At 56.9% G+C, this 11907-nt stretch overlaps 1 protein-coding gene across 1 annotated transcript; it reads left to right on the top strand.

The window, feature by feature from the left end:
• Positions 1-1174: 1174 nt before the first annotated feature.
• On the top strand, positions 1175-7826 carry LOC102979861 (homeobox protein aristaless-like 3). Its single transcript, XM_028486311.1, has 5 exons — positions 1175-1229; positions 1382-1510; positions 3749-4065; positions 6977-7105; positions 7518-7826. The coding sequence occupies exons 1-5, from the start codon at positions 1175-1177 to the stop codon at positions 7824-7826; spliced, it is 939 nt and encodes a 312-aa protein (XP_028342112.1).
• The last annotated feature ends 4081 nt before the right edge of the window (positions 7827-11907 follow it).

Genomic DNA, 11907 nt, shown 5'->3' with positions numbered 1-11907 from the left:
GCGTGGAAAGAAAACCAAAAAGTGTAAACAACCACCAAAAAGAGGGAAAAGGAAATTGGACAAAACAACAGAGGAGAGAGGAAAGAAGGAGAGCTAAAAGGCGGTCGGCGAACTGGGCAGAACGGAAAGGAATAAATGAACGAATGAAAAAAAGAAAGCAAGGGGAGGATCGAACGAAGCGGGTCAATGGAGAAGGAGGGAACGGAGGAAGAGAGAAGCAGCAGACAATACGAAAGAAAAGAAGGACATCCTAAAAGAGTAGAAAATAGCAAAATAGGAACAAGTGGGAGAAGGAAATTAACGATTCCAGTTGAGCAGAGGACAGACCAAACGAAAAGGAGGCGCGGCGGGTGCGCTCCGAGACTGGGTAGAGACCCCGGCCGCCACTGGATTCCTCAGTGCCCTGGCCTCCCCAGTGCCCTGGCCTGAACTCGGCAGGCAAGCGGGTGGCCTGCGTCCCTGTGGCAGAGCTGAGCTGCTAGGGAGGGACAGCCCCGGGGACTGGGGCCGCGCGGTCTGCTTGGTGGGAAATGTTGGTCAAAGGGGGAGCCCGCTTAATTTCTTGGCTTTTAAAATAACGAGCTCCGAGCGTTTCCAGTTCAGACCAGTGAGCGCGCAGCTGCGCCCATCTGCTGCGCGATCCTTGCGAGGCCGGGCAATTGCGCGCTCGAGAGCCTGGCACGGCGCTCCTCTCCAGCCCTTGGCCGCCCTGTGCGGAGAGCGCCCAGCCCTGGTCTGCACCGCGGTCGCGTCCTGGCGGCGCCAGCCATCTTCGCGCCCTCAGCGCATGGCTGCTCAGAGGGACGGAGAAGTGCCTGGCTGTTCCTTCCTGCTCTGCCGGGGTCTGTCCCCTAGCTTGGCTTCTTGATCTCGGGAGGCGCCCGCCGCCGCTGAGGCCCTGAGCCGGATAACCGGGCTGACCGCGGTCTCCGGGCCGGCCGCGGACTTCGAGAAGAGTCCTCAGCCGTTGACCCCCGCTGAGGCCTCTAGGGCAAGGCTGGGAACCTCGAGGGAGAGCACTAAGGCCCCACTGGGGGTTTACAAACGGCGTGTAGGTCCACACCAGCTTCGGATATTCAGCCGGAGCAGAGGAAGCCCAGGCTTCAGAGAGCTCTGCGGGTCGCTTGGGAAAGGGCGCGCGCGGAGCAAGGCTGCCGCGAAAGCTGAAAGCCGGATGGCTGGTCCTGCGGCGTCGATGGACGCCATCCATGGGGCCCGTGGGGCTCCCGGTAGGCAGCCCGAGCCGTGCGGCTCCCGAGCTGCCAAGGCTTCGAGGCAGCCGCTAGTAGGGGCTCTGGCAGCCCCCCGCGTGGGGGAGTGCCCGGGCTGTGAGGGCCGGGACAGAGCTCTGCTGGTGTTTCTGCTGACTCTTGTCTTTCAGGCCCAACAGACTGCTGCTGTGGTTCTGCGGTTGTGCAGGCCACGGACACCCGAGTGCTGAGCTCCAAGGCTTCCTATCTCCAACAGGAGCACTACCCTCTTAATTACACAGTGTCCCCACCAGGTGCAGGTGACTCCTGTACAGAGCCTGTGCACATCTTAAACATGCACCGTGCTTACAGTGCATCTTTCCCCGGATAAGCTTAGATTCAAACTGCTGGCTTCTATTCCTGCTCTGCCTTTCTTTGACCGCTGCCCTTCATTTAGCCCACCTCCATCTCTTTTCTCTTCTGGGCCTTGCTCCTCAGGAGGCTGCTTGGTGTTCTATGAGGCATGCCCCTGTCTCCAAAGTAGGGGACTGCTGCCCTTACACTGGAGTCCTCCAGGCGGATGGAGGTTCCAGGACAATGGCAATGAAAAGGGAAGAAGTTCTGTGGTCCTCTGAGAGGGCTGCAGAATGGGCAGTCCTGGGAGGCCACGTCCCAGGAGGTCGGCAGGCTTGGCTCTTTTTTTGGATAGCTATTCTGAGACGGCCTGCTGCATTTTCATCCTTTACCCTGGTAGCTGGGTGGCTTAAGGTCAAGAAGGCAAGTCCCAGAGCTCCAGGTCTGATCCCTTCCAATCTGGGCAGATCCTATTGAGATAGTCACTGAGGGCCCAAGAGTCAGACGAGCAAGCCCCAGAGCTTTGGGGAGCCCTCTGCAGTGACATCAGTGCTCCTCTGACCCCGTCCCTGAGCCACCCTCGCCCTTTTCTGCCTGGAGTCCAGCTGTCCCTCCCTCTGAATCCAAGATACCGAGACCCCTCCCTCTCAGGCCTGCTGTGTGTACAGTGCCCCCTCCCAGTCTCCCTGGTCTTTCTGACCATTTAAAATTATTTGGTTCAACTTCCATTGAGTCCTCCTTCCTCAGGTCCTACCAGGTGGAACCACCCCAGAACCAAAATGTGTTGCCCAGGAATAGAAGTCAGGGACTGAAGCATTTTCCCCACCTATGCTCCACCTGAATTATGAAAGAAGTCTGGTGTTTGGGCTGTCACTATGCACTGGCCTGAGGGCAGGCCCTACCTGACTCTCCCCGGCCTCCAGGACACACTCATGAAGTGTAGCTTATTTCACGGCCTGGGTGGTCCTGGGAGGTCACCCACCGCCTTCCAGCTGGGCGGGGGGGGGACCTTGCCCAACTTGTCCTCCACAGGCAAACTGGGACTCGTCAGACCCAGAACCCCGGAGCCCATCTCTCCAGTTCTATCCCCGCCCCCCGCCCCCCACCCCCCAAGCTGTGATCCCAACACTCAGTCCTGGGAAAGAAACTGCCTCTTGGTGCCAGCTCGCTGGGCCTCCTGGGGGCCAGGCCCCCACTGGGGATGGGCCTGGGGCCAGGGAAGGGGCTGTGTGAATCAGTGGGGCATCTTTGTGGCGCTGCTTCTGCCATCCAGAGGACTGTTAAGGAGAGATTTCATGGTGACGCTGCTGGGGGTCCTTGCCAGAGGGAGAGGGCGGGGTGATCAGGGTGACCTGTTTTCCACCATGCCCCAGTCGTGGTAGAGCTCCATCAAGTTTCCTGAGTGAGGGCTAGCACGTCAGAGTGGGGCTGCTTGTTAATCTTGGGCAATGGGGGAGCCGTCAGAAACTCCTGGGGAGGGGAGGGGCAGTCGATGACAAGAATGATGGGCTATGGAACTGTGCCCCGTTTCCACACTGTCCCCTACCTCTCCTTCTCCGAGCATAGCCTGTCTCCTATCTCCTGCTCTCTAATGCTGGAGCTTAAGTCCTTGCCCAAACATCAATATTTTCAGAGGAGTTTGACAATCCTTCTTGAAGCTTCTTTGCCCCATCTTGCCTTTCATACCCCAGGGCAGGGGGATTTGACATTGTCCTGAGACTTGGGGTTCAGAGAATAAGGCCCAGCCAGATCAGCCAAAGGTGGTCTGAGCATCCCTGTCCCTATCCAGTCCTGGAGCAGAGGCATGGGCATGGGAGCCAAGGCCTGCAGAGTCAGGGGCAAGGAGGCCACCCCCTCTTCCTGCCCCTGTGCTAGGCCCGGCCATGGCATCCATCCTGGCACCTCCACACCCTGTGGGACACACCACCACAGAATACTTCCCCGAAATGAACCCCCCTCCGTCCCCAGCAGATCCACCCAGACCACAGAGCACATGGCTCCCCAGGGCCCCCTCCCCAGCTGGAGGCTCAGCAGGCAGGCCTCCGAATGCCAGGCTCCCTTGAAGGGTGGCTGCCAGGAGGACGGGAGGAAAAAGGAAGGGGGAGGCGGGGACTGAAGCGTCAACGTTCTTCCCCCTCCCTCTATTCCACCCACAAAACCCCCCGGTTCGGTTTCCATCCTCCTTTTTGTGTTTTCCATTGCAGCTGAGGAGAAGGCCTCCAAAGCTGCCAGCTTCCCCCAGCTGCCCTTGGACTGCCGAGGGGGCCCCCGAGACGGGCCCTCTAACTTGCCAGGCTCCCCAGGCCCCTGCCTGGCCAGCCTGCGTGTCCCTCTGTCCCCGGGACTCCCTGACTCCATGGAGTTGGCCAAGAACAAGAGCAAGAAGCGCCGTAACCGCACGACCTTCAGCACGTTCCAGCTGGAGGAGCTGGAGAAAGTCTTCCAGAAAACCCACTACCCTGATGTGTATGCCCGGGAGCAGCTGGCTCTGCGCACGGACCTCACCGAGGCCCGGGTACAGGTGAGGGCACCCCGGCCACAGGGCTCTCTGGCTGCCTCAACCATCCAGACCATAAGCCGGGCCATGGAGGGGCTGGGAGAGGTGGACGCTGGCACCACAGAGTCGGCCTGCCCCCGTCGGCCCTCCTGGGCTCCCCTCCACGCCCTGCTCTAATGCAGCCACAGGCTTGCGGCCCAAGTTGAGGCTCCTGCATGGGATGGGGGTGACAGGCTCCTGGAGTCAAAAGACCTGTATGGGAGTCCTAACTCTGCCACTTCTAGCTGACCAGGTAACTTGGGGCATGTCACTGAATCTCTGTCTTGGTTTCCCAATTTAAGAAAAGGGAATGGTAGTACTACTTACATAAGGAGTATCTTTGAAGATCACAGATGTGTGCATTTTGGAAGATGTGAAATGCTAAAACATGAATCAGGGCTTCTCCCAAGGTAGCTGCCCAGAGTGGGGAGGGTCCCTGCCCTCCCCAGGTAGCTGCCCAGAGTGGGGGCGGGGGGTCTCAGGATCCATGATGCTTAAAGCCATCCTGAACCAGTGACCTCAGTCCTGCCAACTCCCAGACTGTGGCTGGTAGAGCCTGTCCGGGAGCCCCTGCCCACAACAAACTCTTCCCCAACAGAAATCAGGCCCCGGGGCGGGATGGGGCTGTTGCCAGCTTCACTAGGGTGGAGCCCAGCCTGTGTGGATGGGGTGGGAGGATGGAGGAATGCTGGGAAAGGAAGAAGGGAAGGGAATCCATGTCCAAGGCATGCTAGAAGTGAGCAAGAACATGAAGGTGGCAGACAGGAGGTGGGGATGGAAAAGGAGGCTTCAATAAGAGTCTGGCCCAAGAGGAAGATGGTCACTGCTGCCTTGCTCTGAACCTGCTTGATATGCAGCAGGCTCCCTGATGCCAAATAAGAGGCACCGGGAGAAGGGTTGGGTTTGGGCCTCTTGGGAAAGGTGAGGAGGTGACCTCTAAGCAGAGGACAGTCCCTCTCCCCGCAGAGGAGACTCAGTAGGGGCAGAGCTCACGCTTATCACAGTCTGGGTGGGGCCCCTCCAGAGGCTCCGAGGGCACTGGGGCAGGGGCCAGCTCTGGCAGAATATGGGAACCAGCAGTCAGTCTATAAAGAGGCCAGCTGCGGCCTAGCAGAGAAGGCCCTACAGCTGGATTCAGCGTAGGATCAGAGGGAGTTGGGCTGTTTCCCCTTCTCTGCTGGGTCTTCCTGCTTCCATGTTCCTACCAGGTGGAACCCAAAACAGACTTCCAGAACTGTTCCCCAGGGCTCCTCAGGGCCTGGGGCCATCAGGGTAAGAGGCCCAGCATTCAAGGTAACCCCGGACCACATAAGCCGTAGAAGTCCAAATGTCACCTATCCAGACACCCCAGCAGGCCTTAGTGGGGGTGGGGGGACTCTGAATAGCTGCCCCGGTGCAACTGCTTTGGGGAAGCAGAGCACACTTCCCCCACTGCTCTTCTAGGCCTTTCAACCCTAAAAGCGTGGAGGCGTGGCCACAAGGTCCCCCAGACCTAGTCTAGAAGCTTCCGTGATGATTGAAGCCCAAGAGTAGGGATGCTTGGCAGACGCATGACACCACCCATAGACCTCACCCCGTTGGGAGGAATAAGGGGACCACACACGGGACGGTGCAGGGGGCAGGTTCAGAGCGAGGAGGGGAGAGCAGGTGGTAACAGGGAAGAATTCCCAGAAAAGTGATCAGCAACTCCAGGCTCTTTCATCTCCTGCAGGGAAGGGAGAGTAGGGAAAGGAGAGCCGGTCGGTCGCGGGTCCTTCCTCAGCCTTGCCCCAGGCCTGCTCTGGGATCCTGCCTGCACAAGAGGCGGTGTGGGGAGTGAGGGACTCAGGTAGGGTTACTTTTACACACTCGCAGCTTCTTTTGTTGTGGCTCCCAGCTAAATCCCTGGAAAGCAGGGGGATTTTTTGGGTTTGGTTTGGTTTTGATATTGCCAATGTCTAGCCTAGAGCCTGATACATAAAAGCTTATTAAATGATAGAAATACACAATACGTGCACCAATACACATAGGGCACATACCAGCTGACAAATCCACCCCAGATACGTGCACAGCACACAGGTATGCCACCCCACCCGCCAAGAGCTCACAAGTGAATGGGAAAGGCAGATTCCAAAACAGATAATGGTAGTGGGATGTGGTAAGTATAATGAGAGCAATGCTGGGGTATTTAGAAAGTCCAGCGGAGGATGCCCAGCTCAGATGTATGTGGGGGGGTGGGGGAATGGGTAGCGCAGGCAGGGAAACGTGGGCAAAGGCAGGAGGAGTAAGATAGCAAGAGTGTTTTAAAGGCGAGCTGGGGTGAGAGGCAGCTAAGAAGAATTGAGAAGAACTGAGTGTTGTTGCCTGACAGGAGATGAGGCTGTGGGGAGGGGCAGGGGTCAGTGCCAAGGGGCCCTGTGAAGGAGCTGGGCTCGAAGCCGAGGTCTCCAGGGAACCACTGAGAGTTTAAGCAGAAGCAGGACCCAAACAGAAATATCTTTACGATTTCTCAGATGCGGTAAGGTGGGAGCACTGGGAAAGAGATGAGGCAGGGGGGCCAGACACCCAACATATGTGTACTGGTCCCGGGCCTCTGAGGCCACGGACCCCAACGATACCCTTACCAGACACAGCCAGGCTGGAGAACCAGAGAGTGACTCAGCCCGGGGAGCGGGGGAGGGCCTGTGGGGCCAATAAACCCGCGCTGGGCTTAGGCCTCTCTTAGGCCCCATCCCAGCTCCCTCACTGGCCCTGAGGAGGATGTGAATTTATAAGTTCCTGCAACTCAAGATCCTCCAGCCTGGAGCCAGCTCCCCACCACCCCACAGGAGGATGCAACCATCAACTGTCTCCCTGGTGGGCTCCACACCTCAGGGCTGCTTTATCACCCCCTCAACCTCTCCCAACCTGTTCCCAGGTCTGGTTTCAGAACCGCAGAGCCAAGTGGCGGAAGCGTGAGCGTTATGGGAAGATCCAGGAGGGGCGGAACCCCTTCACGTCTGCCTATGACATCTCCATGCTGCCCCGAACCGACAGCCATCCCCAGGTGAGACCCCTCCCCACCCAGACTCGGGGCCTGGCAATTCCGTGGGGAAGCCAGCAAGAGTGTGAACTGTGGCCCCAGGGAGACCTGGAGCAGCATTAGGGCTCCAAGTGATTGTGGGTAGATCACTTCTTCCTCTGCAAAATGGGCTCTTACCAGTCTCATGAATGATGTATGCAGAGCAGTTGGTACAAAGGAATCACTAGAGGAAATCTCATTTTGAGATGTAATGGCAGGGGCCTTCTGAGATGCCACTGCAAGTGTTGGGGGTAGGAGGGAGCAGATTCTAGACCTGGACCAAGTGTAGTTTTCTTGTAAAGTTTCTGGAGCCGTAAGGGCAAAGAGAGAGTCCCTAGGTAAGGAGGCCCCCCAGGCTCCTGATTCATGGGCTTTCTTTTTCTCTCTCTCTTTTCAGCTGCAGAACTCCCTGTGGCCCAGTCCAGGGTCTGGGAGCCCCAGGGGGCCCTGCCTCATGTCTCCAGAGGGCATCCCCTCCCCATGCATGTCTCCATACTCCCACTCTCATGGGAATGTGGCTGGCTTCATGGGGGTACCAGCCTCTCCTGGAGCCCACCCTGGCATCTACTCCATCCATGGCTTTTCCCCTGCCCTAGGGGGCCCCAGCTTTGAGCCCTCCCCGGATGGCGACTATAAGTCTCCAAGCCTCATCTCACTCAGGGTGAAGTCCAAGGAGCCACCCAGCCTGCTGAACTGGACCACATGATCTGTCACGTGGACATGCAGACTGAGCTGCCCAACCCCGTTTCTGTTTCCAGCTGCTCCCACCCCACCCGGGCCTGGATGCCAGAGAGGACACACCTCTGCCTCCAAGGCCCAGATGGTTCCTGGAGGCCCCGGCAGAGCAGCTGGGACCCTCAGGCTTCCGCAGGGAACAAGCTACAGAATCTTTTCTGTTAGAATAAGGTGAGGCTGCCCAGGAGAAAAGGGGCTTCAAAGCAGGTAGGACTCTTCCTACCACACACTGGGTCCCCTCCCCCAAACCCTGGGCCAGAGGGAAAAAGATAACTGCCCTGCTTCCTTCAGACTTTGTCTGAGTTTAACTGTCATCCCTCCAGCTGAAACAACTTAACTGGCACTTCATTCAGGGAATGCAGGAGAATGGGAGGACGAAACAGGTTGAACTGGGCGGCGCTCCCTGCCTCTTAGGGGAAACCAGTCTTGTTTGACAACCTAGGGCCGGCCTCACTTCCCCCTCCCACCACAAGGGGGCGCACACCCAGCGTCTGGCGCTGACAAGGGCCTGTAAACTGGAGGTCAGTGTAAAAGGTACCCCTTCTCCCCTGCTCAGCCATCTCTACTCTTGACCTGCAACATGTGCCCCCTCCTGCAACATGCTATGGAATCCTCTTCCCCCTCCAAGGGGCAGAAATTCCACCAGAAACCACCAAATATTTGGATTCTCTTCCATGAGATCAGGCCAGAGCAATGCCATGGAAACCTTAGGCTCCCTTGGTTTACTCATTGGCTGTTGGTAAGAATAAAACAGATTTCCACAGACTCAGCCCCTGAGATTCCAAACCCCACTTTTGTAAAGGTACTTTTGTAAAAAATGTGCTGCCCAGCATAATAATAAAGGTGGCAGTATTTTTTATACCAGGTGATTGTGTATCCTCAGGGTTTGGCACTTGGTTGCTCTAAGGCTGGTCTGTGCCCGGGGGTCCAAGCAGGGATCCTAGAGGCTAGGGGAAGATGGGCCTGCGGCCAGCCCTCAATGTGTGCCATGCCTGGCTCTGTCACCTGCTCGGGGTCCCTGTGGCTTCGGCTGGTACATGGAGGAAGGGGGAAAAGCCCACATCTAGGTTTGCTGGGCTCATCTGGAAGGGAAAATCTGGCATGGGAAGGGGAGTGAGAGAGCTGAAATAAGCTTGTGGCTGAACGGACACTGGAGGGGAGATGGAATGGAAGTCCAGGGAGCCCACCGAGGGTTCTGAGCTCCCCTAGGCTGGGACCCCAGAGTAGTGGGGGTGTGGCCATTCCCTGCTCCCAGACGCCCAGGAGCATGTCTGAGCTGTAGGGCAGAGACGAAAGCCAGGACTCTTTCTTGTGGTTTGAGAGTATTACCCATTCTATCCTTCATCCCCGCTTTCTGCCTTATCTTCCTGGAAGGCAGGAAAAAAGCAGGCCTGGCCCTCCCACCCTCCCAGTAAACACAACCACATTGCTCAGAGCAGCTCAGCCTCAGCTAGCAGCCCAGCTCCCCCGACCCCGGGCCTCCTCCTCCAGGCCCAGAGAAACCCAAGCACACAAAGATTCCAGTGGCCAGGGCCATGCTTCTTCCCAAGGAGAGTACAAATCCATCAGATCGGATTTGCCGGCCAAGACAGTCACTGTGACAAGGCCCAAGCATCACCCAGAGGAAACCAGTGTCCTTCTCTTCCCTTCCCTTCATTTGAGGGCCTGGCTTCTGAGGTCCAGGTGTGAGCCCCATGTGCATCAGAAAGGGAAGAGTCTGGGCAGTAAGGAGAGGCAGCCCCAGCTACTGCTGATGAACAGAACCACCTTCGCCCAGCTGGTCAATAATGAACTGGGGTACAAACCCACACTTCTAATTCCAGGGCTAAGAGAACTGCACTAGAAGTTTCTTCACCCAAGGAGTGGCCAGCAAAATTTTGGACTTTTTGTCTCACAAAAGTTAAGAGAGATGCAGAGAGAAAGATTAGTTTGTTCTACAAATATGGAGTGCCCACTTGTGCTGGGTATTGTGCTGGGTGCCAGAAATAGAGTGATGGTCAAGAAAAGCCATGATTCCCTCTCTCACAGCTTAGAAAGAGGGAAGAGGAAAGAATCTGTGAAAGCAAAGGAAGCAGAAGTGGGGAAGAGACAGGCAAGAGAAGAAAATAAAGTTGAGTCAGAGATCAATGCAGCAACGGCAGGAGAGGCGGGCAGAGGCCAGAGCGGGCCCTGTGCGGGAGGGAGGCCCTGGTGGGGGAGGGTACAGGGAGGCCAGAGACCAGCTACTGGCTCCCATCCAGGGGCATCTGCCCACAGCTCATATTTTTCTGTCTAGTGACAGCTAAATGAAGAGAAAGCTAACTTTACAACCGCCCACTTCACACATAATGAATATGAATGGGCATCCCGGAGCCTGTTCCCTAGGATTATCTGTGAGTTGACGGGTTCTCCCACTGACTGGGCCATCCCAGCCAGCCTGTCCCCTGGCTGGGACTCAGGCAGCCCTTCCACCTGCTTCCCATTAGCCGTCCTTCCATCTTCCCCTCCTCCTCCACACCCTAGGCGTCTCACCCCTAAGACAGCCCCCAGGTCTCCAGACGCCCCTGCCCCCATGGCCTCACTCCAGAGGCAACCTCAGCCCTCAGCCTAGGCCCGATGTTTTCCCAAGGCCAGGCTGGGGCTCTGGTCGGCCCCTCTGAAAAAGAAAAGGGAAGTGGCCCCACTTGGAATCTCAACCTAAGAGAGGTGCTAGGCTCGGTCTCCCTTTGCTAAGGTTCCTCTCTGCTCCTGTGAGGCCCACCCAGAGAAGCCCTAAATCTTGGTCCTGGCAGGGGCCCGGACACCAAGCCCGGAAAGAAGGGCCCTAGCCAGATTGCCCTTCAGTCCCAGCTTCTAGCCTCAATCCAGCATCAAAAATGCTTCTCATTAGAGGCATTCAGTCTTCGTCCCCAGCCTCCCCCAATCCTTTACACATCAACCTGAATTACAACCCCAAAGTGCAGCCCCTCTGCAGCCCCAGACGGGAACAGAGCCCAGTATCCCCAGGAACTGGGCATTTCCTGTACCCGGCAGAGGGAGAACATAGCTCACCCCTGCTCCAGCCTTGGCCACGGGATCATCCCAGCCATGAGAACAAAGCGTCCCCTCTTGGAGCCCTCGTTCCTGATGCTGGAGCCCCCTTGCCTTCCCCTCAACAACTGCAGCCTCCCCTCGCCCTGTCCCTTCTCCAGTAGGTGGGCACCAGCTGGGAGCAATGGGTCCTGTGGAGCCCTGAGGATGTCTGTCTCAGTACCTAGCACGTTACTGCTCTTACTTGCTTTTATGGCCAGCTCTCCATCAACCGTGAGCTTGTCAAGGAAAGTAAGAGTGTGGTGTCCTATTCACCTGGACACTCAGGGCACCCAGAACGGGGACTGCCAGAACAGGCCTCCAAGGTATGACGGCAGGGCTGATGCTCCAGAGATATTTCTGTACAAAGACCAGGCTTCAAACAGCCAATCTGCCCAGAGCACACTCTGTGGCCATGGTAAGGCACTTCATCTCCTGGGCCAGCCCCTGGGCCCACAGATGCAGGATCCACCTGCCCAAGCTTTACAGCCCTTGCAGCTTTGATATTCTGTGTTCTTTTTGCACAGATTTCTATAGAGATATTTACAGACATGTGCAAACCAAGAGGGAAAATGGCACCTCTAGTTAAGGTGAAGCTTCAGAGGAGAGATTTGGGGAAATCAAAAAATGGGAAGGAGGTCAAAGCCTCAGCCAGACGGCTTCAGGAAGCCAGGCCGCGTGGTCAAACAAGAATGTGAAAATCCAACTTACTCAAACTGCCACCTCAAGATGCGTACTTCCTATTGACCCTAGTAAGAAACAGCAGAGAATCCACTGTGCACACATAAATTGTGTCAAAGTCCCTTGTCCTGTGCAAGTTACTTTGTGGCAAAGGCCAATCACAGGGACTTCCCATCTCCTAGGCTGTGTGACTTACATATGGAACACACCGCCGGCTCCTACCCGGCTGCTCATAATCACACTGGCGCATAAAGGCCTATCCTAGAAGCCCAGCTCAGGGCCTGGACTGAGGGTCAGTGGACACGTACTGAACGGAAGAGCCA

This window comes from Physeter macrocephalus, unplaced genomic scaffold (assembly GCF_002837175.3).
Source record: "Physeter macrocephalus isolate SW-GA unplaced genomic scaffold, ASM283717v5 random_798, whole genome shotgun sequence".
NCBI classification, from domain to species: domain Eukaryota; kingdom Metazoa; phylum Chordata; class Mammalia; order Artiodactyla; family Physeteridae; genus Physeter; species Physeter macrocephalus.
Note: the sequence above shows the minus strand (reverse complement) of the source record. Positions and strands in the feature narration are given on the sequence as shown.

What these genes read in the sequence shown, in the direction of transcription:
- LOC102979861 (XM_028486311.1), top strand. Translation starts at nt 1,175, where the DNA reads ATGGCTGGTCCTGCGGCGTCGATGGACGCCATCCATGGGGCCCGTGGG. An exon ending in AGTGTCCCCACCAGGTGCAG is followed by an intron (nt 1,511 to 3,748) that starts GTGACTCCTGTA and finishes TTTCCATTGCAG; the next exon opens with CTGAGGAGAAGGCCTCCAAA. An exon ending in GAACCGACAGCCATCCCCAG is followed by an intron (nt 7,106 to 7,517) that starts GTGAGACCCCTC and finishes CTCTCTTTTCAG; the next exon opens with CTGCAGAACTCCCTGTGGCC.